The following is a 24,512-nucleotide window of genomic DNA, read 5'->3' on the forward strand; positions in this document are numbered from 1 at the left end:
AGGGATTGCATATCACATTGATTATGGATTAAATCAATTGAAATAAAAAAGATGACATTATTTATGCTGCACGAGTAAAGACAGAGCATGTGTCTTGGGCAGCATAGCAGAGCAGAAAGACAAAAAAAGCTTATGTTCAAATTCAGGCTCCCCATTGACAGTTCCAAGTATTTTCCAGGATGTCTCTGAGACTTCTTCTGTCCTAAGTAACATGGTTTCAAGGATAAAATTACAGACTACCTGGGATAATGTGTATATAGTTTGTGAGTTGCCTATATTTTTTATTCAAATATTTTATTTAAAAGTTCTGGAACAAATTTTCTATTGTCCCTAGAAGACATGGGGAAAAGTCTACTAAAAAAAATGTGCTAGCTGAAACTGGTCTGGTTTCAGTTGAGACAAAAGAAAATCTTAGTCACTTGATATCACTAGGAAACAAGGAACTCCATTCCTAGAAAGTTCTTATGTAGCAAATAAGCAACTGTATAGAACAACAATAGCTATCATTTGCTAAGCATGTTGCTTATATTATCTCACCTAATCCTTGTAAAAGTATTGTAACATCCATTAATAGTCCTATACTGTAAATAAAGAAACACAAGCTCATAGCTGATAGGTTAACTTTCTCAAAATCCCAGTGTTAATGATTTGTGGAGCTGAAATTTTTTTTCTGGATCAAAATCTGTCTCCTGAGCAACTAAGTAGATTTGCTCTGATGATCTTTATATCTTTTGATGGTGACAGAGGAAATCCTGTCAAAAGTTATGGGTAGAACAAACACGTATGAAGTCTTCACCTGCTGACTTTGTCTTCACCTGCTGACTTTTTTGTCACAGTTGCAGCATCTTTAGGGACTAAAGCTCTGTAAGAACCTGTTCTGGTTCCTCTACCTGCCCAGTGTGAATTAATGTTACTTTGGCAGAATGATCTAAAGTAAACAGAGCTCATAGGCTACATAAATCAGAGCTATATCTGTCACAATAGAGGTATTTAAATAAATTTTGATTTCTTAGAGTAAATCCAATCTGGAGAAAGCACTGCCTATATAGCACTCTAAGACCAAGTAAGTCACCACCTCATTGTTCAGTCTTCTGAGTACCCAAAAATGATGTGCTCCAAAGATTGGTATTTGTGAGGCTAGGGAATGTGGCAGAGATTGTGACAATGATAAGCAGGACTTGTGCACTGGAAGTGAGAAAAGAATGAAACAATGCCTGACGGTGACTGGGAAAATCTATGTATTTGTTATGAAACAAGAGAATAATGAATGATTTATTTCTTCTTTACTGTGAAAAAGAACTCAGTGGAGAAATTACAATATGAAAAATGTTGCACTGTAAGAGAGCTCTTTTATTAGAGGCTATGAAGAATTGCAATTGATTAATGTTGATAATGGAATCTCCTTTCTCAGGTAACTTCAAAAGAAGTTACGGACACCTAGGAGCTTCGAAAGAGTGTTCTATGACATTTCCCAGGGGCAAGTGACTTCCACTGATAATATCTGAGTAGCCTTCCATTTCCAAGAATTGAGAATATATAACACATTTTAAGATCATCTAAAAGGCTTTAATCAACTTTTTTTAGCTCTTTAATGGATTTTCACACATCCTTGTTCACTGCTTAACTTACATCACTTTAGCTAAACACAGCATCAATGACAGGTTTCTGCTTCGACAGATTATGTATATTATCATGTTAGATGAATATGGAACATCTTTCAACCATCTAGAAGAATCTGAAAGATCAAGCTAAACATGAATTGAAATCCTTTTGCATAAGACAATTTAAGAGGTCAGTATGTGTGCTACACACCAATGTGCAAACATGACAACAGTTGGCCAGTTGTTATCAGTTATCCTGCTTGACTTCTTTTAATAAGGCCTTTGCATTGAATCCCATTATACCTAGCTCAATGATACCTTATTCACCTCCCTTCCCCTGCAGCAGTTTGGAGTAAAGGTCAACATTTTGTGCTAAATTGTTAAGAGATGGGTATAAATGCTGGTTTTTAACTTTCATTGAACCATTTTCATCTCCATGGATTACAAAGCCAAGTTCCATGAGGAAGTTGTTAAGGTGAACTCATTACAGGGATCTGAAAAATACTTGATGTTTTCCCAGGCATTTGTACATGAATAGGTAGCTTTCAGCTTAAGATAAATCTATTCGAGCCAATCCAGGAGTGCATTCGTAGATATTCTGCAGAATCATACAGACTTAATCCTCAAATTTCAGTGTCAGTTTGTCCACAGTCAAATCAAATCTTTATAAATTGGAGATGAGATTATGAGAGAGGTGAGGTAAGGTGGTTTGTGTTGGGTTTGAAATTTCATGTTTTCTTTCTTCTTAAACTAATAATATCAAGCTGTCAAACCTCACTGATTTGTTCAATCAGTTTTGTTTGATCACAGTTTTGTTCAATTTACAACCATTGACTGGTTATCTACAATGTATATACCTGGTACTATTCAGGGTCTGTTGATGTAAACATAAATAACACTTGAATTTGACTTCTGGCAGCTAATAATCTAGGAGGTGAAACCTACAATGAAATAGCTAAATACAGAACAATGCTTTCAAGGCAATTTTATGTAGAAAGGAAATTGTTACTTCTCACTTGGTGAAGGGAGGATCCACTGGGAGATGATGCTGAGCTGACATTGAAAAAATAATGTAGAGTTTATTTAAAAAAAATAGAGCTACTTGGGAAGACAGTTTGGTACATTGGTACAAAATTAAATATATACTTGTAATATGACCAAGCAAGTAAACTCCTAGTATCTACCCAGAAGAGTTGAAAAATGAGATTCACACAAAAATCTGTGCAAACACAAATTTTTATAACAGCTTAACTCCTAATTTCCAAAACGTGAAAGGAAGTAAGATTTCTTACATGAGATGGATGGATAATCTATAGCAGTGCAGATGATTTCGAATTATTTTGGCACAGAAAAGATATGAGCTATCAAGTTGCATAGTTTGAAAAGACAAATGCATATTACTAAGTGAAAGAAGCCAAAATGAAAAGGCCACATACTATATGATTTCAACTATATGAAATTTTTGGAAAAGTTAAAACTGTAGAGAAAGTAAACATGTCAGAGGAGAGAGCACAGAGGATTTTTACAACTGCAAAATCATTTTGGATGGCATGACAATGGTGAAAACATGCCTTTTACATTTTTATCAAGCCCACAAAATATACAACACCAAGAATGAGCATTAATGTAAATGATGGGATTTGGATGAGAGGGATACATTCTATGGGTTCATCAACTGAAAAACCATAAAACTCTGGCAGGGATGTTGATGGGGGGGGAGTATGCATGAGAAATTCCTGTGTCTTTTTCCCAATTTTGTGGTGAACCTAAAACTGCTATTTTAAAAAAATATATGTATTTTTTTAAAGAAAAGAGCAGAATAAAACAGCTTCAGCGTGGAGATTAATTTACTTGACCATTCTACATAGGAAGTGTTGAAAATCAGGATTATCCAATATGCATTTGCCAAAATTCTTATTTAAAACTGAGCAAACCTGTAGGAACCAGAGCAGAAATCTTGACAGCTCCAGTGAGGACATAAGAAACCTCAATAGCCACTGCTCTGTCATCTGAATAGCATCGCCTTTTGGCCTAAAATTGCAAATCATGCTAAGTGATTTTCATCTGGGTCATTCTTTGGACAAGTGACATATAGGTCAAGGGAAGCTGTGCTGGGATCTATGATCTTATCGTGGCTTCCAGTGTGGGAGTGTAACTCTCAGCATAGCTATAACCTGGCTTTCCACCAGATTTCTTCCATCACTACACCCACATACCATCTTTTCCTGAGAGCAAAGTATGAGAATCAGTCTTATCTTCAGAGTGTAGAGCCAAGTTTTGTGTGTAGGCACCAGGAAGCAAGGGCTAGCCTTAGCAGACATACCCTTAGAAAGAAAAGTGGTCTGGCATGGACCTTTACACCTATAAAAGCAGCATACAATCTTAAAGAATATCATAGTAAGCAATTAAAGTTTGTCAAAATCACAACTGGTGTGTGTTCATCAAAATGGCTAGCAATTGGGTAGTGGGAAAATTAAGCTTGGTACAACAGTGACTCTTAGCATGAAAATAACGAGATCATGGTGGCTTATCAAAGAAAGACAGCAACTGAACCGTAGAAGCACTCTACACAGCCAAGATATTGCTAGATCTGATTATGTTAGAAATTTCCATAAGCAAGACACCCCAGGATGACAGTTAGGGAAACCTTAATGAGAAAGTTGACCCTTGACTTTCCCCATCCCTGTTAAGAAACCTGTTGTAAGGCTTCCAGATGAGAACTTGACTTTTCATTGGTATCCTGACTTTTCTGATTGCCTTGCTGGAGGCTAATTTTTCTTCACAAAAATTGCTGCACGCTAGGTGGCCACTGCTGGCTGAGTGGCTGCTATCACAGCGAAGTGCTGAAAGAAAAAAGGGCCTAATCTCCCTGTTGAGCCATCTTTTCAGCCTCCTCCACAGTGCCTTTGCTGCCTTTTCTCCACCTGTAACAGCCCAAGCCCTCAGGAAAGCCACAACTGATGATCCAGATCTGACTCCCATGCCAAGGACAGCATGTCTATTTGCACTTTTCTGAGAATAGTGATCTTCAATCAGTACACCAAGACATAAATTGGTAACATATCAAGATAGAAATTGGTAACTTTTAGCATCATGGTGCTTACAGTATCTACATCAGGCACTAGCTTGTAGGACAAATCAAGGAAATCAAAGTGTGTGTGTGTGTGTGTGTGTGTGTGTGTGTGTGTGTGTGTATTTGGGAATAGAGGGCATGGAATAACATGTGATGTGTCCATCTTAATTTAAAATGGCCAGCCCATACCTCAGCAACCTATTAACCATAAAATGAATACAGTGAAAAATTCCTGTATTTATTATCTGTTCATAGCTCTTGACTGGCTTTTACATTCTATTTCTACTACACAGAGGAAGTATCAAGCTACGTAAAACTCTCCTTGCTGTCTGTCCCATGTGCTCATTGAGTAAGGGAGCTGCTTATAGTGATGGCCAGTGCACTGTTCCCATTATCCGGCATGGAGTTCTGATCCTTGAGGGTCATCATCAGTCCTAGAAATAGATGGCACTTACAAAGGTGTTAACTCTCCAGGGCTATCTCAAGGTACTGCAACTGCAATGCACTCAGTACTGTTTCAGTTGTCCCAAAGGAAAGATGGCTTCCTGCATGCCTCCCTTACTTGGCACAGTGTTAGCTACATTGGGCTCATTGCCTGCCCCCTTTATTTTTTCACTAGCATTAGTAACTTTTTGATCCACCAGAAGAATAATTACATCATTTCTGAAACTACTATAAAAGCATATGCTAATGTGTAGCCTTGTGGCCAGGCAGCAATGAAATGACTATTTATATTGTTCATACAGTTCAATTTCATCACTTTAATAGTTTGTGTATCTCTGACCTTGTTCGGAAGGAATGATAGAACTGACAGTGGAGAAGCAGAAAGGTCTGATGTGACCACCAGGACTGGAGGTCAGGCATCTGCCCTATGCTTACTAGAGACACAGAGATCACTTCTTTTGACATATGACCTCACTATCTACTCATAGGATCATGTGAGAACTAGACCCAGTTCTCATGTTGCTTTGTGAAACACATTAATCTTCTCCTAAAGTGAAGCAGTCTGTATCTGAATGCTGGGCATCCAAACATCCCCACCAAGGAAAAGGGCAAATCTTGATTTTTCCAGTGCTCCCAGAACTTTTCTTACCATGTGTCATTGACGCCAGTAGCAAGAAAAAATTAGATGTATGAAATTATGTGGAGATACAACCCACAACTCCCACCATTAATCAGCAGCAAAAAAAAACAAAACAAAAAAGCCTTCAGCTTTCCTATTTCCAAGAGAAAGTATCCTTTGATTTTAAAATTAAAGACAATAAACATTAAATAAAAGTTACTTTAATGTATGTCTTTTTTATTTTATAATTACATCAAAGATATTTATTAACCTGCATTAATTCCAGATTCTGAGAAGAAATAAGACAGGGGAAAAATACATAAAATGCAGAGAAAAACCATACACACAAACACACACACACACACACACACACACACACACGCACACACGCAAATACATACACAACTTGAAATACGGGAAAACTTAGAAAACCAAAGAAAAATCCACTCATGCAAGTCTGTCAAGAAAGCCTATCAAAAGATAACAGTTTGTACTCACATCAGTATCTTATTGTTTGATTGCATTCTGCTTCAGAGGAAGTATTCTTAGGTAACTACTAAAATATCTACTAACACCTAAAAAAAAATAAATTATGACTTTAAGAATCCTCAACTTCCAACTATTCTCCCCAGAGCTCTTGAGTATAATATAATAGCATCATTAGACATGAGACAATCTGACATTCATTATGTGTCCCCAAATGTCCTAATGATGTACCCAGTGCCATCTGTGAAGTATGTGGCTAAAAAGTTAACCCCGATCTTGGAGTAGTAGTGTGAAACATACAACAGCAAAATGAGTTAAATCTCACTACAGGGAGGCAACCAGCAAATGCAAAATGTGTATAATAATATAGACAATTGTAAACAAAGTGGGGGAACTATTACTGATTAAAAGAGATTTTAGAGAATGTGGGTGTAGCTTAGCAGGTGATTGCTTTCCTAGCATGTGTGAGGTCCTCAGTTTGACCCACAGAAACAAAGAGATGGTGTGATCAAAATGTGCTGTGAATGCTTACATAAGACAAATTTTTATAATAAAAGATACACCACAATACTTCCCCTCACTTTGAACAAATTTATCTCGTTGTTCTTGTAATTTCCAGAACTGAAGCAGTTCTGAAAATCCTCTCCTATGAGTGTGTTTCTGTGATTGGCTTGACATGTAGAATTGATCAAAACATTTCAGCAGTTTCTACCAAATAAAAATATGACACTGTGTACTCATCTATCTTATTCACCAAATCAGGCCCTGTGTGACTTCTGGTTCTTCCTTGAAATTAAAATGACTGTGAGAAGGAAGTGTTTTTAATCTAGGACACTGAGGCAGCCGCCACAAAACCACTAAAGACATAAAAGGACCCTAGACTTAAATTACTTCAGAATGATGGCAGTAAGTGTGTCTCAATTGAGACAGAATATTTTCAGTGTTATTAATGACCACATCTTTTTACTGTAGTAAGTTTTTAAAAATTTAAATGTTCACTGTATTTTTCATCACATCTCATAGTACTCAAAAATACTGTAAACCTTATTATATTCTGATAATAAGCCAAACATAGTGGTAAGTTTCCAGACAGCTGGGGAAATGTGAATATGAGCTAGATATTCAATTATTCTAAGAAATTAATTGGCTATTTATTTCTTCCCAGTTGATTAGATGCTTTCAAGCTCTACACTACTTTCTTTGAGCTAGATAATTCTTTGTAGTGGGCCAGTCCCACTGCTGGAATATTTAGCAGCACTCTTAGCCTCTCTCTAATAGATCCCTAGTAGTACCACTCTCCATGAAACTGTAACAACAAAACCATCTCCATTCAGACACGGGTGAGTTTTCTGTGGTTAAGAATCACCCAGTTTGCTGGGTATGATGGAACATGCCTATATTCGCAGACTGAAGCAGGAGGAGGATCACAAACTTAAGCCCAGCCTCTGACATTTAGCTACTTAGCAAGACTCTGTCTCAAAAATAAAAAGTTAAAAAAAATCCTGAGTCAGAAATGCATATAGGTGTGACTGAAATATCATAATATTTGAGATTTGGTTTTAAATATCTTAGCCAAAAAAAGTGGTAATGTAAGATGAAACTTTAATAGTATATATTTTGTATAGTAATAGTATAATTAAAGCTGAATGACACTAATCAGAGATTTATGGTCTTTCTCTACTTCTTTCTGTGCATTGGTAAATAAATGTACTTCAGGCTACTAAATTTAAAGGTTAAAGAAAATTATAAAATTCTGTCATGATAATCATATCCCTTTATCTTTCCATTTAAATCCCTGTGAAATACACAGAGGTACACATGGGCTTGTCATTTAGAACACAGAGAAACAGAAGAGCAGAAGTGTTACGGGAGACGGAAAGGGGTAGGCCTTTGACTTCTAGTGAGTACAGGAGGGAACAGGATGTGCAGTCGGAAGAGTGGCTGCAGAACATGAAACTGGAAACTTTTCAACTATTTCAAATTATGACTGAAAAGTCCATTTCAGACCACAGAAACTGAACTGGGTGGAAAGGAGTTTCTAGAAGGTGACATAAAATAAGTATAAAATAGTAATTTCTGGTGAGATGTATATAATTTAGTTAAAATGAGCAAAATAACTTGGCTGGCTGAAACAATTAGAGCACAGGCAGTTGAAAGCTGGACACTAATAGCTGTAAACAGCGTACTGCTGATAACACTGAAGAATGTTTGTAGCAGGGTGAGGAATCATCATGGCTGAGTAGATGTAAAAGTCTTCACACAGGAGAAAAGTAAATCTTCAAAGGTGAGTGGGATTTGGATCAACAAAGATATTACATGAAATGATGTTAGCTAAAGTATTCAACAAATATTTATTAAGTAAAAGGGCACCTAAACAGCAGGTACTATGTTGAGGATGACTGTGCAAAGATGCATAATTCAGAGGCTTCATATTCTAAAAGATTAATGCTTAGTATAAGACAAGGAACATGCATAGTCTTTGCCAACAGTTTGAAAACAAGAGTTTTCACACAAAATGTGTATGTTAGGGCTCTCCAGAGAAATAGAACCAGGAAAGGGATGTGTGTGTGTGTGTGTGTGTGTGTGTGTGTGTGGAAAGAGAGAGAGAGAGAGAGAGAGAGAGAGAGAGAGAGAGACAGACAGACAGACAGGCAGGCAGGCAGGCAGGCAGGCCGGCAGACAGAAAAAGGAAGGAAGGGAGGAAGGGAATTCTCCCCTGCAACTGCAGAATTGATCAGTCCAAAATTTGCATGTCAGGCTAGGACTGAAGATCCAGGAAAACACTGATGTTGCAACTTGAGTTCAAAGGTGGTCTGGAGGAAGAACTCCTTTCACAAGACAATTCAGTTTTTACCTCTTAAGGCCTTCAACTAATCAAATGAGTCCCATTATAGAGGAAAATTTGCTTCACTCAACAACTACTAATTTAAATACTAATATCATCTAAATGATGTTTTTTCGTGGAGATGTTTAAACTCAGCTGCCACTGTGACCTAGCGAACTTGACACATAATATTAACTATCACCGGAAGAGAAGGAGGGATGTAGGTGGGGAGTTAAATGGTATGAAAATCAGACTACTATAGTGTCAACCAAGAGGATGCTGGAGTAAGGTTAGACTAGGTGTGTATCTAGTAGCTTGGAGGCCACCAATAGCAACCATTTCATATTACCCCACAATTGCTGTGGGGGTGGCCTTTCCCTCCCAAGAAACGAAAGCTATGCAGACACCTCATTATTACCCTCTAATCAAAATGCAGGAAAGCCCAGTATTCCTGCCCACGGAAGGCCCTCTGCTCTAGTCAGACAAGACAAGGCACACCCAGGAGCTCTTTTGCATTTGAAAAGGCCTGCATGAATAGAAAGGATTTCCATTCCTAAGTGCTGAAGTTTTTTTAAAAGCAATTCATATTTTCTTTTTTAGGTCGAAATAAGTAATGATATTGACTCAGAAATGCAGCTGCTGAACTTGACTTAAGGAACAAAGCACCACAGACAGCCAGCCCTTGGTGGATCCGACACGTGTCACCTTCCTTCAAAGGACAGACTCTGCCTCTCTGCTTTCCCAGGCACTGAGGAGTCCTTAGCTCACAGCCCATGTGTTATTAGCATTGTTTGCTAGGTGCGTTCTAGGTGCTTGGGTGGGTATTTTTTTAGTCATTTTCTTCTTATATGAAAACTTGTAAATTGTAAAAAAAAAAAAAAAATGGTTTTTAATTTTTTTAACAATTAATGTGAGGCATGCAAAATGAAAAAAAAAAAAAAAAGCCTATGGAAACCTGGTCATTTTTAAGAGACCCATAAGTATGTGTGCTGCTTGAGGTGTGCAGTGCTGCCGACTGCTGATGTTACAGTAGGCCAGGTGGACCCACCTTGTCAGACACTGCCTGTGATCACCAGATCCAGAGGCAGATCCCAGGACAGAACATGGTACAAATGATGGATCCAGCTTTCTTATTAACTGTGGAAAACTGAACCGTACACAGCAAAACATTCCTGCCTTCTCAAAACCCAAACAGCATTATGGCAACCTAATTTTCAGAGCCGTACATGACATTATTGTTCTTCCTGTGTTTTGAAAAAACAAAAAAAGTGTGTGAAAGAGTAAAATGACTAGTTGAACTCCTTTTTCCTTTGAAGTGACTATGTGTATCTCCAAGGCCCATATATTCTACTCTTTATCCCTTTCCTAACACTGATGTCAGACCAGAAGACAGCTGACAGCCTGTCAGACAAAAATCACAACCATTTATCTATAATCAGAAATTGTTCTGTATATATTTGAAGGAGCATTAAATTACTGCTGAGTTCTATATAAACACTTTAAAGAAAACGTTTGCATTTGAGCTACATCAACTTTTCTTTCTCCTCCCCCTTCCCAATAACAAAGGAAATGATACTGTGGAGAAAAGGATGGTCTTGATAACACAATGTAATTGTGTTTTTTTTTTAATTGACATAAAATTTACATGGGGTAAAATGCACAGATGTTAAGGATAGAATGTGATTAATTTGGAAATATGTAAACACTCATATAATCAATGTCTCAGTCACAATATATAACATTTCTATCACTTTAAAAAAGACTTCATTATGTCCTCTTTCTAATTAATTCCCACATTATCTGGACAACCAATGTGCTGTTTTACCATTTTGTCTTTTCTCAATATACTGTATGGGGTTTTTTTCTGCTTTTTTCTATATCCCTCAATTGTTATTTCCTATGTGAAAGTAAGTTTTGTTCACTTGGTATATCAACCAAAATGAAGTTCCGGAGTTGAGCAAATGTGCACGATTTAGTACAGATTGTAAGTTGGTCCGTGCCCCTCAAAAAGTCTATAAATGGCCTAAAGTTGCTGCAAGTATTTGTACATACATAGATTTTTTTTTCTTATTGCTTTCTGGAAATTTTGGATTTCATGGGACTCTGAAAAATTAAAACTTAGTATTACAAAGTTTTCCCTGATTCTTCCAAATTCACAACAGTGGACTTTCCAGTGAGTCATTTCCCACTGGCCTCTGGATTGTGTCCTTCTGTCAAATGGTATCCAATGAAGAAGTGCTAGCACCTTGAGAATGGGGAAATCTAAGCTGCCATTCTGTAGTTCAGGTACTCAATCATTGGGGCTTTGATGCATTGGTCCAGAGCCTTGGTTTTGTATGGAGGACCAAGAACCTGAAGCCAATGCAAAAATGGAGGGAGGGCAAAAATTGAAATTCGAGTCCTCATTTACTGCTGTGGTGTTGGGGTAGGTGTGGTATCTTAGCAGTCTTCTGGTGAGGCAAGCGTTTGATGACAAATATTTTAAAAATCTATAAGCTGTGAAATATTTCACAATTGAAAAGGATGGTTACTATCAGTGCTGCCAAAGAACTAAGTCAGGCTAGTCTGGAGAACCTGTGATTCACTAGGCCATGAAAACTGACAAGAACACCAAATTCTTCTGTTTCCTAAAAAGTGGTAGAAAAATTGCCCATGTTTAAATTCTGCAGAATTATAAAAATGAAAAATTACATTTTAATTAAAAATAACTTTTAATTCCAAAACTAGTACAAATTATTTTAAAAGCTAATAAAAATTAAAGTTGTACAAAATTAATGACAGATAAAATTAATATTTAAATATTTTAAACTGTCATGTCATTACATACACACAAAAATAAAAATATGGTTAACATTTCACAAAACAATTTTCAAACATTATTCTGGTCTAGTGATTTTTCAGTGAACATGCACTATAGTCAAATACTTAATATAGAGTGTTTTTATATTTAATCTTTATTCACTTAAGTAATGAAAGTATAGTTTTTTCAGCTTTTAACCCTGGCAACATATAATAATTTTTATAAAGTTCGGGAAAATTTGCCACTAACCAGGATCAAGTATTCAACCTCTTACCTCCTCACCTTTTCTCTTCTCACTGCTTCTCATCTTTCTAGCTATTCTTCAGTGGCTCTGCTCACCTATCAAAAAAGGGATAAAGACAGAGTTCCGCAGTACCATCTGGCACTTACCCAGTAATCTGACTGGTTCCAACATGGTGCTCTCTGGTTGCCGCCACACAGAAGTGAGGGTTGCCAGTACTTACTTTTGCCTTCTGTTTTAGCAGGTCCACTCTGCCCTGTGCGTAGCCAACAGATTAAGGACGTGTTCACCACATGTGTGTTCTGCCCAGATCTTGGCTTCTCCATATGAAATTGTGTGCTTGATCAGTACAACTGTGTGTCTGCACTCATTTATCAGAATCTTAGCCTCTTAAGAAGCTCTAGAGTATTTTTCACAAAGGGCCCAGTTACAGCAGAAGAGAAGGCACCCTCTGCCCCTCGTCACCCAATGCAAGTAGAACGTGGAAGGGAAAATACAAGACCAATGGTTTTCCCTCTTTGAGCAATCTCGGCCTTAAATCTCCTGAACTTTAGCCAGCTTTTCCCCAGGCTGTACTGCAGTCTTGGTGGAGTAATATCCTTTTTAAGGGTCTTGTGCTGATATTGTGTGACACCCAGGAAACAGGGATGCTTCCAGTTTCTCTCTTATCTATTAGAAACTCCAAACCTGTTTAAAAGCAAATAAATGAATAAATAATAAAAAAGTTAAGCAGGAGACTTATGGAGAAGGCCAAGAAATTTCCAGGAAAGAGAAAATATCTTAAATTTAGAAGGGACTATATCAGGGGCTGGGGATTTAGCTCAGCGGCATAAGCGCCTGCCTTGCAAGCAGGCAGTCGTGAGTTCGATCCCTGGTACCAATAAAAACGAAAAAGACCAAAAAAAAAAAAAAAAAAAAAAAAAAAAAGAAGGGACTATATCAGACAACTCTCAAGTATCTCTTATAAAAACCTCCAAATGACTATGTCCTCAAGAATCTACTCCTGTCTTCTCAGAATATGAAAAGATGTGTCCTCAGAACAAAACCTAGGCTCATTTGTTTTGAAAACAATTTGATCACTTGTTTTGAATAACCTGACATCTTGTTCTAGAAAAATATTGATTCCTTGTCTTTTTCTGCCTGGAAATATAAGCTCTTTTATTCCTATAGACCTCAGTAAGGGAACCAGCCTCCTTTAAGTGGCTGAAGCTAACAAAATATGTCAAGGCTTCCAGATGTCTCACTTAATGAATGAGACCGTCCTGATTGAGTGGAATTTCTCTTCATTAGAACTGGCTAAAATATACAAAAGACAAAGCTGAGGAAAACCATCATGAGTATCTTAAATTAAGAAGCAGACAAAAAACAAAATTGCTTTTTTAAAATCTTTTTAATTTAGAAAGGAATCTTGTCAAGGATAAACAAACTTTCATTTTATCATTAATTTTAAAAATTGTGGTGCCCCCAAAATGTGGATGCTCTATAAAGAAAACCTGACTAATTAGTTTTTATAGTAAATGCTCACTTATCATTTCTGAGTTATTGTAATAAGTAACTCACAGAAAATGTTGTTTATTAGAATTCAGATATTCTAAGTTGATGTTTTAGCATAGTGTAATATTAGCTTTCTCCCAAGCGATGTGGGGAAAACTACAAATAATTTATCCTTTAACACTGAGAAACTTTCTGCCTGAAAAAGTTTATTCATACTAAGGGAAAATACCATTTTTAGCAAATGAATAAAATTTTTGTGTGTGCTACTGAGGATTCTACCAATGGTCTTCACATAATTACTTCCCTAGCTCATTTTTACTCCATTTTTTAAAATTTTGAGACAAGGTCCTTTTCAGTCTCCATGTCACCCAGATGGGGCTCAAACTTGCAATCGTCCCGCCTCAGACTCCCAGAATACTTGGATTACAGGCATGTGCCACATGCTCAGCTGTTACCCTTCTTAAATGGTGTCATTTGTAAAAACTTTGGTGTCAGATGAAAAAAAATTAATCATCTTTCACTTAACTTGTAGATAAATGACAAAAGAACCATGTTAAGTACTAAACATTTAAAAACTCAAATAGTCAAAGAATCCAAAATACAGTTTGACTGAAATTGAGAGGTAAGTTAGGTAAAGAAAGTAAAATAATAGAACACAGAACAAAAGGAGGAAGCAAAGGAGAAAAAGTGACAGTAACAAATGAAAAGGAAAAGAAGGAGGAGAGAGCTAGATACGACAGAGTCCAAAATTCAAAGTGGATCTCATTTGGATTTGCCAGTGTCAGTTCTTAACTCAAGTTTCTATGTTTTTATTTTTCTTTAACAGGAAGCATTAAATCATTTTCCATTACAAAATTATTAAGAAACAGATTAAAGAAAACAGTAATCTATCTGGCTCTTCTCAAAGTTCTTTTGGTGGACAATCTTGTCAGTCTATGTTAATATTTGTTTTATTTACAAGTGAGAGAAAATACAGTGGCTTAAAAAGATAAAGCTCTTACTCCTACATATTTTAAAATTCTGAAATTAGCAAAGAACTAGATATGAGTTTCCTAGAGAGACAAAGACCACAACTCTTCTTGTTGCTTCATCCTGGAGGGCTACTATATTTAAGATGGTAACATGACTCAAAATTGTTGTAAGTTCCAGTCACTGCTTTCATATTCTAGCCAAAAAAAAGTGAAAAAAAATGAGAAAAAGGAAGAAAGATTCTTCTTTCTGTCTAAGACATAGATCAAAAGTTGTCAGCAGCACTTCTGCTTACAGTTCATTGATCAAAACGCTGTACAGCTCAGACTTTAAAGAAAACTGAGAGTTGTTGCTTTTATATTTGATGACCATGCCCCCATCTAAATATTGCAGTCTTCATTTCTTAGTAAGAAAAGTAAATATGTATAGAAGAATGCTTAGTAGTCCCTGTCACATAGTTCAAATTAATTTGTCATAAAAGTGCTTGCATCAATTTTTATTATAAGAATAGTAGTTTTGTTTCTTTTAATTATAATATAGTATACAAAATTTACATATATATCTTCAACATCACAGGGGATTTAGTTACTTAGTCTGTGAAATGAGAATTTCAGCTTCATATTATTTCCATATCTAGTCTTTACAGTTTAAAGAAAAGAAAAATAAATCTAAGTATGATCCGTCCATGTTCCCTATAACTCTGCAGAGTATATTTTGGCTTTCCTCCCCTGAAACTGAATCTAAAATTGATGAGCCAATATAATGCTCTTGGTCCACAGTGCCCCACTAAAATAATAAAGTAATCCTTCTGTGCTCAGAACAGTTAAAGTCTTGTTTTTTCAGGAGCTTTTCTCTAGAAGTGTCATTATTTCCTTGTTACTCACCTCAGCAAATACCTACTAGACACAGCACTCAGGAAGGTGGGCTGGATAGGTAAGGAATAGGATACAAGTATATGATTCTTCCTTTTCCGATATTTTCTCTCAGTTAAAATTGAGCCTGTTTCTCCCTTCATCTATTTTTCCTCAAGTATATGTTGTTGGCTAGAGTAAAATGAATACTTATCTTTTCTAAGAAAGAATACAAAGGAGGAAAGTTCTAAAAATTTTCATAACAAAATTTTATTGTATGTTCTTCCTAGGCTATGTGTATGTATGAGAGAGACAGAGACAGAGAAAGAAAATATAAATATTTGAGTTACTGCTTACTCAACAATATCCATGAAGTGATTTCAATCACAGAAATGTGTTGGTTACATTTTCCTAACACCTTGTGCCTCTAAATCTGGCAGCGATGACTGGTGATTTAACAAGATCCATAGTTTATTCAGTATGCCTACATCTACCCACCAACTTTCACAATTCAGTATACCTCTTTTTAAACAATTACATGAGTACAAGGTACCATATGATCTATTTCTTTAAATGTTAAGTAGTATATATGATTATTTTAGGGAGTGAATTTAAAAGAAATAAAATGTCTAGTACACTGTGCTATTTCTCTACAAGACAAAGTTTTAGCATTGAGAAGACCTCCACGGTTCCCTTCTGTCTGGATCCAGCTGAGAAGGCTCAGGCTGCAGTTTCAGTATCTTTGCTCCATGTCCCTTGGTACTTGCTAGGCAAGTTCTCAGATCAACTTTCTTTCCTCTACATTTGCTGGCAGTTAGATGCATGAGGTCTCATCTGAATCAAATCTTGGCTGTTTGTTGCAGTTTGATTGTCTTCACCTGAGTTGCCCTCACCTGGGGCAACCAGGCTCAAGTCTCCTATCTTGTCTTGGTCCTCTTCACCTTTCCTCTGCATGGATCCAAGCATCAGAGTTAACTTCCGTTGGTCTTTTGTTTTTGCTTTTCTTTTTCTTTGCTTAGTTTTCTCAGAGTAAATAAGACCTCAACCGTCAGATCAAGGTTGTTTACATAGAAGAGTTTGGTTCTAGCTGCCATCATTTTTGTACTTTGGCTTAAATATTATTCCATGTGTTCTACACAAGCCTCTTAATGACTTTTTGCCAGTCAATATGAAGTTTGCTTACTTTTAACTGCTATATATTAGGTCCTTCTAAATTTTTTCTTGGGAAAATAATTTTGTAAACAATAGCTTACAGTCACTTTTTACTGCCTCACACATTCATTTATTCTAACATTTTTAAAGAGAATTGCTCTCTTCCCCTTCTGGTTTCTTATTGTTGTTACAGTTATATTGTTTTTTACAGAAGAGACTTTGATTCATTTATTTTGCAGTTGTTTTTTAGTAGAACAAAACAATTGCAAGTTTTAGAACAAAAATCAACTAATAACACAAGCACTGTAGCAAAAGGCAAGATTTTTAGTAACACAGAAACAAAACAAGGTAAAATTAAACTATCTGGGCAATAAAAATTTCAGGAGGACACAAGTGCATCTTTAGCATTATTGCTGAATAAGTTGGACGTGTTTTGAATCCCTCATCTCCCTGCCCCAGTGAATATTGCTTTTAAAGGTTCTGTAGTCATAGAAGCAGACATTTAGAAATTAAATCTCAAACAGTTTTATGACAAAGCCTGTTTGTGCAACCACTTTTCCAGGGTAATGACCAAGACACAGCAAGATGGCCACGGTAGTTTGTCTTAAGGTTGCTTTCATTACATAGATTTCCCACCAAGTGAATCCTATGATTGCCTGAGGTGACGGAGGAAGAGGAAAAAGAGCGAAAGGGGTTAAGGGAGAAGGCAGAGGAGTGAAGGAAGGCTGGAGAGTGGAGGGTCAGGGCATATTTTACCTAGAACTCATGCAGAGAGTGCATGCAAAGTGCAGAGAGGGCCAGAGTAGAGAGACCAGATCCACAAAGCATTTGACCCAGATCTATCCCCAGGTGCCATAGCTTATTCAGCCATGAGAATCTCCTTCATGGAGTGTGATACTTGTGCTTAAACACCACTGTTGTGCACCATGTGGCCATTATGGTTTGAATGTAGTGATTTGAATCACATGTTGAAATTTAATCCCCATCACAAGACACTAAGAAGAGGATTCTTCAAAAAAGAATTCAAGCTCTACTTTCATGAGTGCGTTAATCCATTCATGTGATTGATAGGTTAAAGGTTTACGACGAAGGGACCTGCCGAAAAACCTAATTTGGCCAGGTCCTTGGTGTTTACTTTCTCTCATCAAGCAATATTCTTCAGATTGTTTGTTTGCTGGCTTGCTTGCTTGCTTTTTGCTTGTGTTTTTTCCAGTACTGGTAATTGAACTCAGGGTTGTTCTATCACTGAGCTATATTCTGAGCCTTTTGTGTTTTTTTCATTTTGAGACATGTCTTACTAAGTTGCCCTAGCTGGCATCCAATGTTTTATCTTTGTGCCTCAACATCTTGCTTAGCTGAAATTATAGGCATGAGCCCTTGTGTCCAGCTATTTGTTTTATATTTTTTTCTTTCATTTTCTTTTTCTTTCCTTTTTTTTTTTCAGTGCTAAGGCTTGAACTCAGGGTCTTCATACTGAACTGCTTTGTTTTTTTTTTAATTTTTGAAATAGGGTGTTGCTCAAAGTTGCCCAAATTGGGCTCAAATTTATCATCCCACTTGAGTCCTGCAGAGAACTGGGATTACAGGCATGGACCACCATGTCCATCTCTCTTCTGGCTTCTTAAATCTAACTTAAACCTAAAATAGCAGCAGTTTTATTAGGATAATCTATTCTATATAAAATCAAGAACCTGATATTTGTAATTATTACTATTAACTGTATAGTGATAACACAAATATACAATACTGTATGTGTGAATTGGCTTTTGACTTCTTCATTAAAACTTGCATGTATCATGCAGCCTTGCCTTTGTATTGTCCAGGGGTTTTATTATAAATTTCCATTATTCAATTCATTTATCCAGCCAATATACATAAATACTTAAGTTCTATCGCTCTGCAGTTTTGTCATGTTTCTAAATTTAAAGAATATTTTCTGGGTATGACATTTTTATAGAAAATATAGTGTATGGGGTTACAACTTAAATACCTTTAGAGAATGACGTCTTGAGCGACTCTTACGCTTAATTTGTTTCTTGAACAAGCAAAGCTCATTAGTTCCATTTATTATTTTCAAACTCCTTGCTTAGTGTGATTGGCTTTTAAAAATCAATAAAACTTAGCATACAAAGAAAAGGCATGATAATGATAAAGAGAACTTACATAAAGTAAAGTTCACCCAGACAGTCAAATACCTTGGCCTTTGCCTTCTGTGAAGTTTTCTGCAGTTTGAGGCCTGAAAATTCACTCTAAAACTTCTGGCATTGAGTCACACAGGTCTCGTTAATCTTGTCAAAAGGGTAGTGGTTTCTGAGGAGGATTGAGAAGACAAAATCCTAGTCCTATTTCATTCTCTTCTCAGGTATTTCAGGACCCATGGCCATCAACCTTCTTTGATTTTAATCTACCAGAGTCTCACATTTCCATATCTATAAATATGGTACCACATAATAATTATACTTTTTAAGAAAATGGAAAGTTTTCATTAAAATTTTCCTGCAAATCTGAAATGTCATGTGACAGATGTTGCTAGAAGACCTGAGTATTATTAGCATCAGTGATAATTGCAATAAAAATATCTCATTTTCTGTTAAAGACAGAGACATCCGTTTTTCTTCCTGTACAACTCAAAGGAAATGTGGGTGTTAGCACTTTCAAAACACTTTTTCATTCTTAGGGAGAAATCCAACATGAAGAGAATTAATATCCATATTAGTTCCTAAAGCAAAATGTCTCAGACTGAATAACAAAGCTATTTTTCATCCTTTGGGAGTAACTTGTAGATGAGAATTCAGAGCTGTGATCTAAAAGCACGAAGGGATTTCTGCCATGGTAGGAAAACAAATCTAAAAAAATGGTCTTTCCAGTTGTATTTACCTTTAAATGTTTCTAATAGAGCCTTAACATGACAAGAACTCTGCTACCTGACAACTTCATCTGTCCCTGATAGAACTGAGAAACAAAAAAAAAAAATTAAAAGACTGCTGACTATTCCAATAGATTTTATGAAATCATCCTCTTAAACTCCAGAATTTTATTCACAAGAAAGTTTGTTAACTTACATTTATTCTTAATCAATGTATAACTCTAGAGTAGCACAGGGTGGTAGTTTCCAAGCAAATAATATGCTGCAAGCAGAAAATAAGAAATATATATGTTGTATGAAACGGGCAAAAATAATGCCTGTAATAAACACTGTCTATAACTAAAAGAACACAGAGAAAAAACTAATATAAGAATCCAGGTCACAGTTGTATGAGGATATGTAAAGTAAAACAAATATACTAAGAGCCTATGAGACAACACTATTGATTGACAAAATATCATTTTATTCATATTATGATGAATTCAATTTATCAATTACAAATTTTATTTGTATGAATTAGGAACAGATACTGCTTTGTCAAGCTACTTTGCTTTAATATGCCTTGAAATGATACTAATTATTAGCTATTATTTAATTAGGATGCTTTACTTTTATCTGCTAAAAATGTTTTTTTCTGATAACCATAAAGATTTCAAATGTTGACAGTTTGAATGGAAACCCATTAAATATGACACTGATCTTTCCTGTATAACCTGCACAATAAAATGTAGTATCCCCTGATTGTTACATTATCTTAAATAATTAGGTTGAAAATTATTTATTTTTGGAAGACTGTCTCCCCAAAACAATTTTTAAAAAGGCGTTTGAGTATTTAAAAAGGCAAAGCATAGGTAATACCCTAGATGTAGTCTAGAAGTGTTCTGAGTAGGAGTCATGGCACACTGAGAAGCTATCATTGAGAGAAAAATGAACAAATTTTCAAAATTGTAGATTCTGGGCTAAGGGCATAGCTTCATGGTAAAGCAATTGGGTAGCATGCACAAGGCACTGTATCCTACCCATGGCAGGAAAAGAAAAAAAAAAGACAAAAGAAAAAGATTATGGGCCCTGATATTAGTTCTCTGGATTCACCCCACATCTTCATAAATTTTCATCCATCTATAGATTAGAAAATTGTTTCTTCTGGAAAAATGCACTGATTCTTTTCAGTTGCAAAATCTCAGAGTCCTGGGATATTTCACAGACAAGTGACATGTTTACAGAAAGCATGCATGTGTTGGGCTTTCTCCAAGATTCACAATATCTTGCCAACATCCACTAAAACAGAGTTGCTTCTTGTTGCATTTTTGATCTGTTAGCTGCTTTGTTGATAGTAGTTGCTTACATTTCCTCATCATTTATAGATAATTCTGATTTGCCCAGATGACACTGTTGATATGAAAGTTCCCCTACAGGTAACTACTACCATTTGGTAAACCAGCCTCATGGTTGAAACAAGATTCCATGAATTCTTTCAAGCCATGCTATGTGTTAGATGGGCAAGATATGGCTGCCACCACTTCTTTCTTTCACCATAATGCTATCAAAAGCCTACTGTGTCACTCATGGTGTAGGCACTAGAGATACAAAGCAAAATAACAGCATCTCCCCTCGGGGAGCTGCACAGTACAGTGGTGAAGAGCTGAAGCTCTAAGCAAATGCCTGATAGTGATTTACAAAAGCAGAACCTTGATGGGGGACATAAGAACTTTTCTTATTCCAGATTCGGAGTCATGAAAAGCTGAGAAGAAAGAATTGTCCATGTGCACATTATACTAAATCTGTCTTGAATTTGTGTTCAAGAAAGCTCGTCTGTAACTCCTAACAATTACCATCACTAGCTATTTCAGCAATGCCAAAAGTTATTTTTTTGTTAAATTGATGGTGATCTGAGAGCCGAACCCTAGGGCCTAGTTTGATTTGTTATTGTTTAAATAAAACCCAGCACAAATAAATAAAAGGAAACTCACTAGAAAAACAAAACAAAACAAACAACAACAACAACAAAAAAACAGTGCCCAAAGTGGATCCCCATATAACTATAGTATAATTGGAAAGTAATAGATAGATGTTTCTTTGTTAAGGTTTCTGACAATCTGGTTACCATTCTTATTGAATGCAGAAATGACAGTACTGTTGAATTTTTCTTCTGGTTGTAATACCAATTCTGCCATCTTCTGGAAAAATCATGAAAGTACCTAAAGCAGTTCCTCATATTTCAAAGACAGAAATCTGCTGCTAACAGCACAGAAAGACTACTTCGGTCTGTTTGCACCTGTTTTTACACTGTTAACATTTTTACCAGAAGACTTTTAAAATAATCTTTCAATCTTCAATAATTTTTAGATTTCTTGCCAACCAAGATATCTCAAACTTGACACTGGAACTCAATGCAAAAATCCTGAGTGGCGTTTTGTACTGATATGCATTTCTACTGTCCCATAGCACTGTGTAGTGACTTCACTGTATGTTAACTTTCTTTCTATAGATTTATGAGCTACCAGCTGGGTAAATTGAAAAAACTGTATTTTTTCAGGAACTATCTTATATGATGTTGATAGCTTCTGGAAAAAATGAATGTCTTTTTTCTTACACAAACAGGTAATGATACTTTCACAATTACTTTTTACATGTTTTGTGCATATAATACCAATATATTATACTCATTCTAAAGTGACAAGAAAGTGTTATTTAATAGAATTTACATACATTTTTATGTCTTTCTGATCATTTTGATTCAGAATAAATTAACAGTAAGTTACAAGTAATATTCTTTTCAAATCTGAATAAAACTGTACATTGAAGTAGAAAAAGACCACTGTTTCAGTATGGTTTTCTTCATTATACAGGTCAAACAGTCAAACATCCCTAATTTTAAAAAATCTAAACTCTGGATGCTTTCAAATGTAAAACTTTTTGAGAACTGACGTCACATCACAAGTCTAAAATTCCATACTTTCATCAACAAAATTACTAAAACTAATTTAGAAAATTACTTTCAGGCCATGTGTTTAAGATGCATATAAAATAAATCAATTTTAAGTTTATTCTTAGGTGCTATCCACAAAATATCTTTTTATATGAATGCAAATATTTCAAAATATTAAACACTTTGGTTAAGAGATCCTCACTTTGTAGTATATATTAATTATACTAAACTTGGACAAGACATGCATTTTGTATGTCTCTGCACTCTTCAGAGTTTAAGGGTTTACCATTCTATTCATAAATAAATAAAAGGCTCAGGTTCTTATGACTATTGACAGCCTAGTCCTTTCCCCGAGACCTTTCACACACCCTTAAAGAGATTTTAAATGTTCTACAAGCCCACCCTGCTGTCTTGTCTCTGCTCCCTGCAGACAGCTGCCCAGAGTTTCTCCGCCAACTACTCTAACTTTCCTAACACCTCCATGCCTCGGCAGCACACTCCAGCCTGGCTCTTCCAAGACAGAAATCAAGACTCTCTTTTCCGTGTTCAAGAAAAGTGAAAACAAACAACACTTCCATGGTTTAGTGATAAATTAAGGGATTACACCACAGAAAAGAAATGTTCAATTAAAGTAAGTCTCACATTCCCAGGAGCCTATCTATAGTCATTCTTAATTCACTTTCCTGGCTGCCCTCCACCAATCCTTCTCTTACTCCATCCCTGCCTGTTGCTATGCTGCCCCTTCTCCAGAGGTCTACTCACTGTAACTTTATTACCTTTAGGTCTGCTGACCATAAAATGCCCGCCTGCACACCCCGACTAGGTAACAAAATCACATTACCATCAGCAGAATCCCACTAGTCATCCTTTAAGATAACATTTAACGTCTGCTATGAATCATTTATACTAGAATTCTAATCTCAAGAATAGTTAATAAATTAATCAAGATATAATTGCTGACAACTCAACATGGATTTCTCATACTATAATGGGTAGAGGTAGGGTAAGATACATGGGCACTTCCTATATGCTTTTATAATTTTTTATAAATGTATAACTATGTTTATGAAAAATGAGGGAAATATTTTAGCGACAGTTATAATTTATTTATAACTTAAATGTATTTATGGCCCAGTCCATGATTCTGTTGGGTGTTAGTAGAAACTTGAAGTTATGAGGTCTGCTTTGGGGTCATAGACCATTAGGGGGGTGTCCTCAAAAGGGGTACCAGGACCCTGCTCCCTTTCTCTTCCTCCTTCCTTCTCATTCTGGCCATAAGGTAAAGGATTTTGGTCCATATAGTTCTACAGTGGTGTACTACCTCACCAGAGGTCTGAAATCATCAATCCTGGACTAAAACCTACAAAACTGAAATCCAAAATAATCCACTTTTTAAAAAATTGATTCATGTAAAGTATTTGTTATAATAATGGAAAGTTAACATAGTTACATATTCCCTCACAGATACAAACAAGGCAACTAAAAATATTACAAATATTTTGTTCTGGTCTCCACAATCAAAGATTAAAATGTAGTCTAATCTGAGAACATCTATTTATGAACAAAATAAAGACAAATAGTTTATCTTATTGTTTTGTTTTCCCCTTGTGTATGTATGCATCGTTTGTTTTTATAAGATATTATAAATTATATCTTGAAATCTTTCCTGGGATTCCCATTAAATATATAATTTGTGACATGTGAAATCTACTTTGTTGCATATTTTGAAAACGATGTTGATGACATGATTCATTTTTAATTTTCTAGCACCTCTTTCTTTCTCTAGGATCCTGCAAATTTCACCAAGACTCATGATGCACTTCTATTTATTTAATTTTTAAACAAGTAGGGTTTTTCTGTGTGTGTGTATGTGTGTGTGTGTGTGTGTGTGTGTGTGCACGCGCGCGCGCATGCGCGCATTTTGCACTGAGTTTTTCAGTTATTAAACCTTTATAATGTGCCAGGCACTAGGCTTTGGAGTTCATCTTCAGGTCAATTCAAAGACCTCATTATCTTTTGGAGCTAAGGGTTGAACCTGAGACTTTCACACTGAACTGTATCCTACATCCTTTTTAATTTTTAAAAATTTTATCTATTTTTTGAGATAGGATCTCACCACATCTTTAAATTACCCAGGCTGAGCTTGAACTTGTAATCCTCCTG

The 24,512-nt window shown here is 36.0% G+C and overlaps 1 protein-coding gene across 4 annotated transcripts in view; it reads left to right on the plus strand.

The window, feature by feature from the left end:
* Positions 1-24,055, plus strand: part of Nkain3 (sodium/potassium transporting ATPase interacting 3) — a 614,497-nt gene extending 590,442 nt beyond the window's left edge. For all 4 annotated transcript variants that reach the window (XM_063257368.1, XM_063257369.1, XM_063257370.1 and 1 more), the window contains one exon: positions 9,648-24,055. In XM_063257368.1, coding sequence (XP_063113438.1) covers positions 9,648-9,701 — 54 coding nt within the window. In that variant the 3' untranslated portion in view covers positions 9,702-24,055. The remainder of the gene's footprint in view (positions 1-9,647) is intronic.
* Positions 24,056-24,512: the final 457 nt, after the last annotated feature.

Source organism: Cavia porcellus, unplaced genomic scaffold (genome assembly GCF_034190915.1).
Source record: "Cavia porcellus strain 051 isolate PalLab524CR breed Dunkin Hartley unplaced genomic scaffold, mCavPor4.1 scaffold_10, whole genome shotgun sequence".
Classification (NCBI taxonomy): domain Eukaryota; kingdom Metazoa; phylum Chordata; class Mammalia; order Rodentia; family Caviidae; genus Cavia; species Cavia porcellus.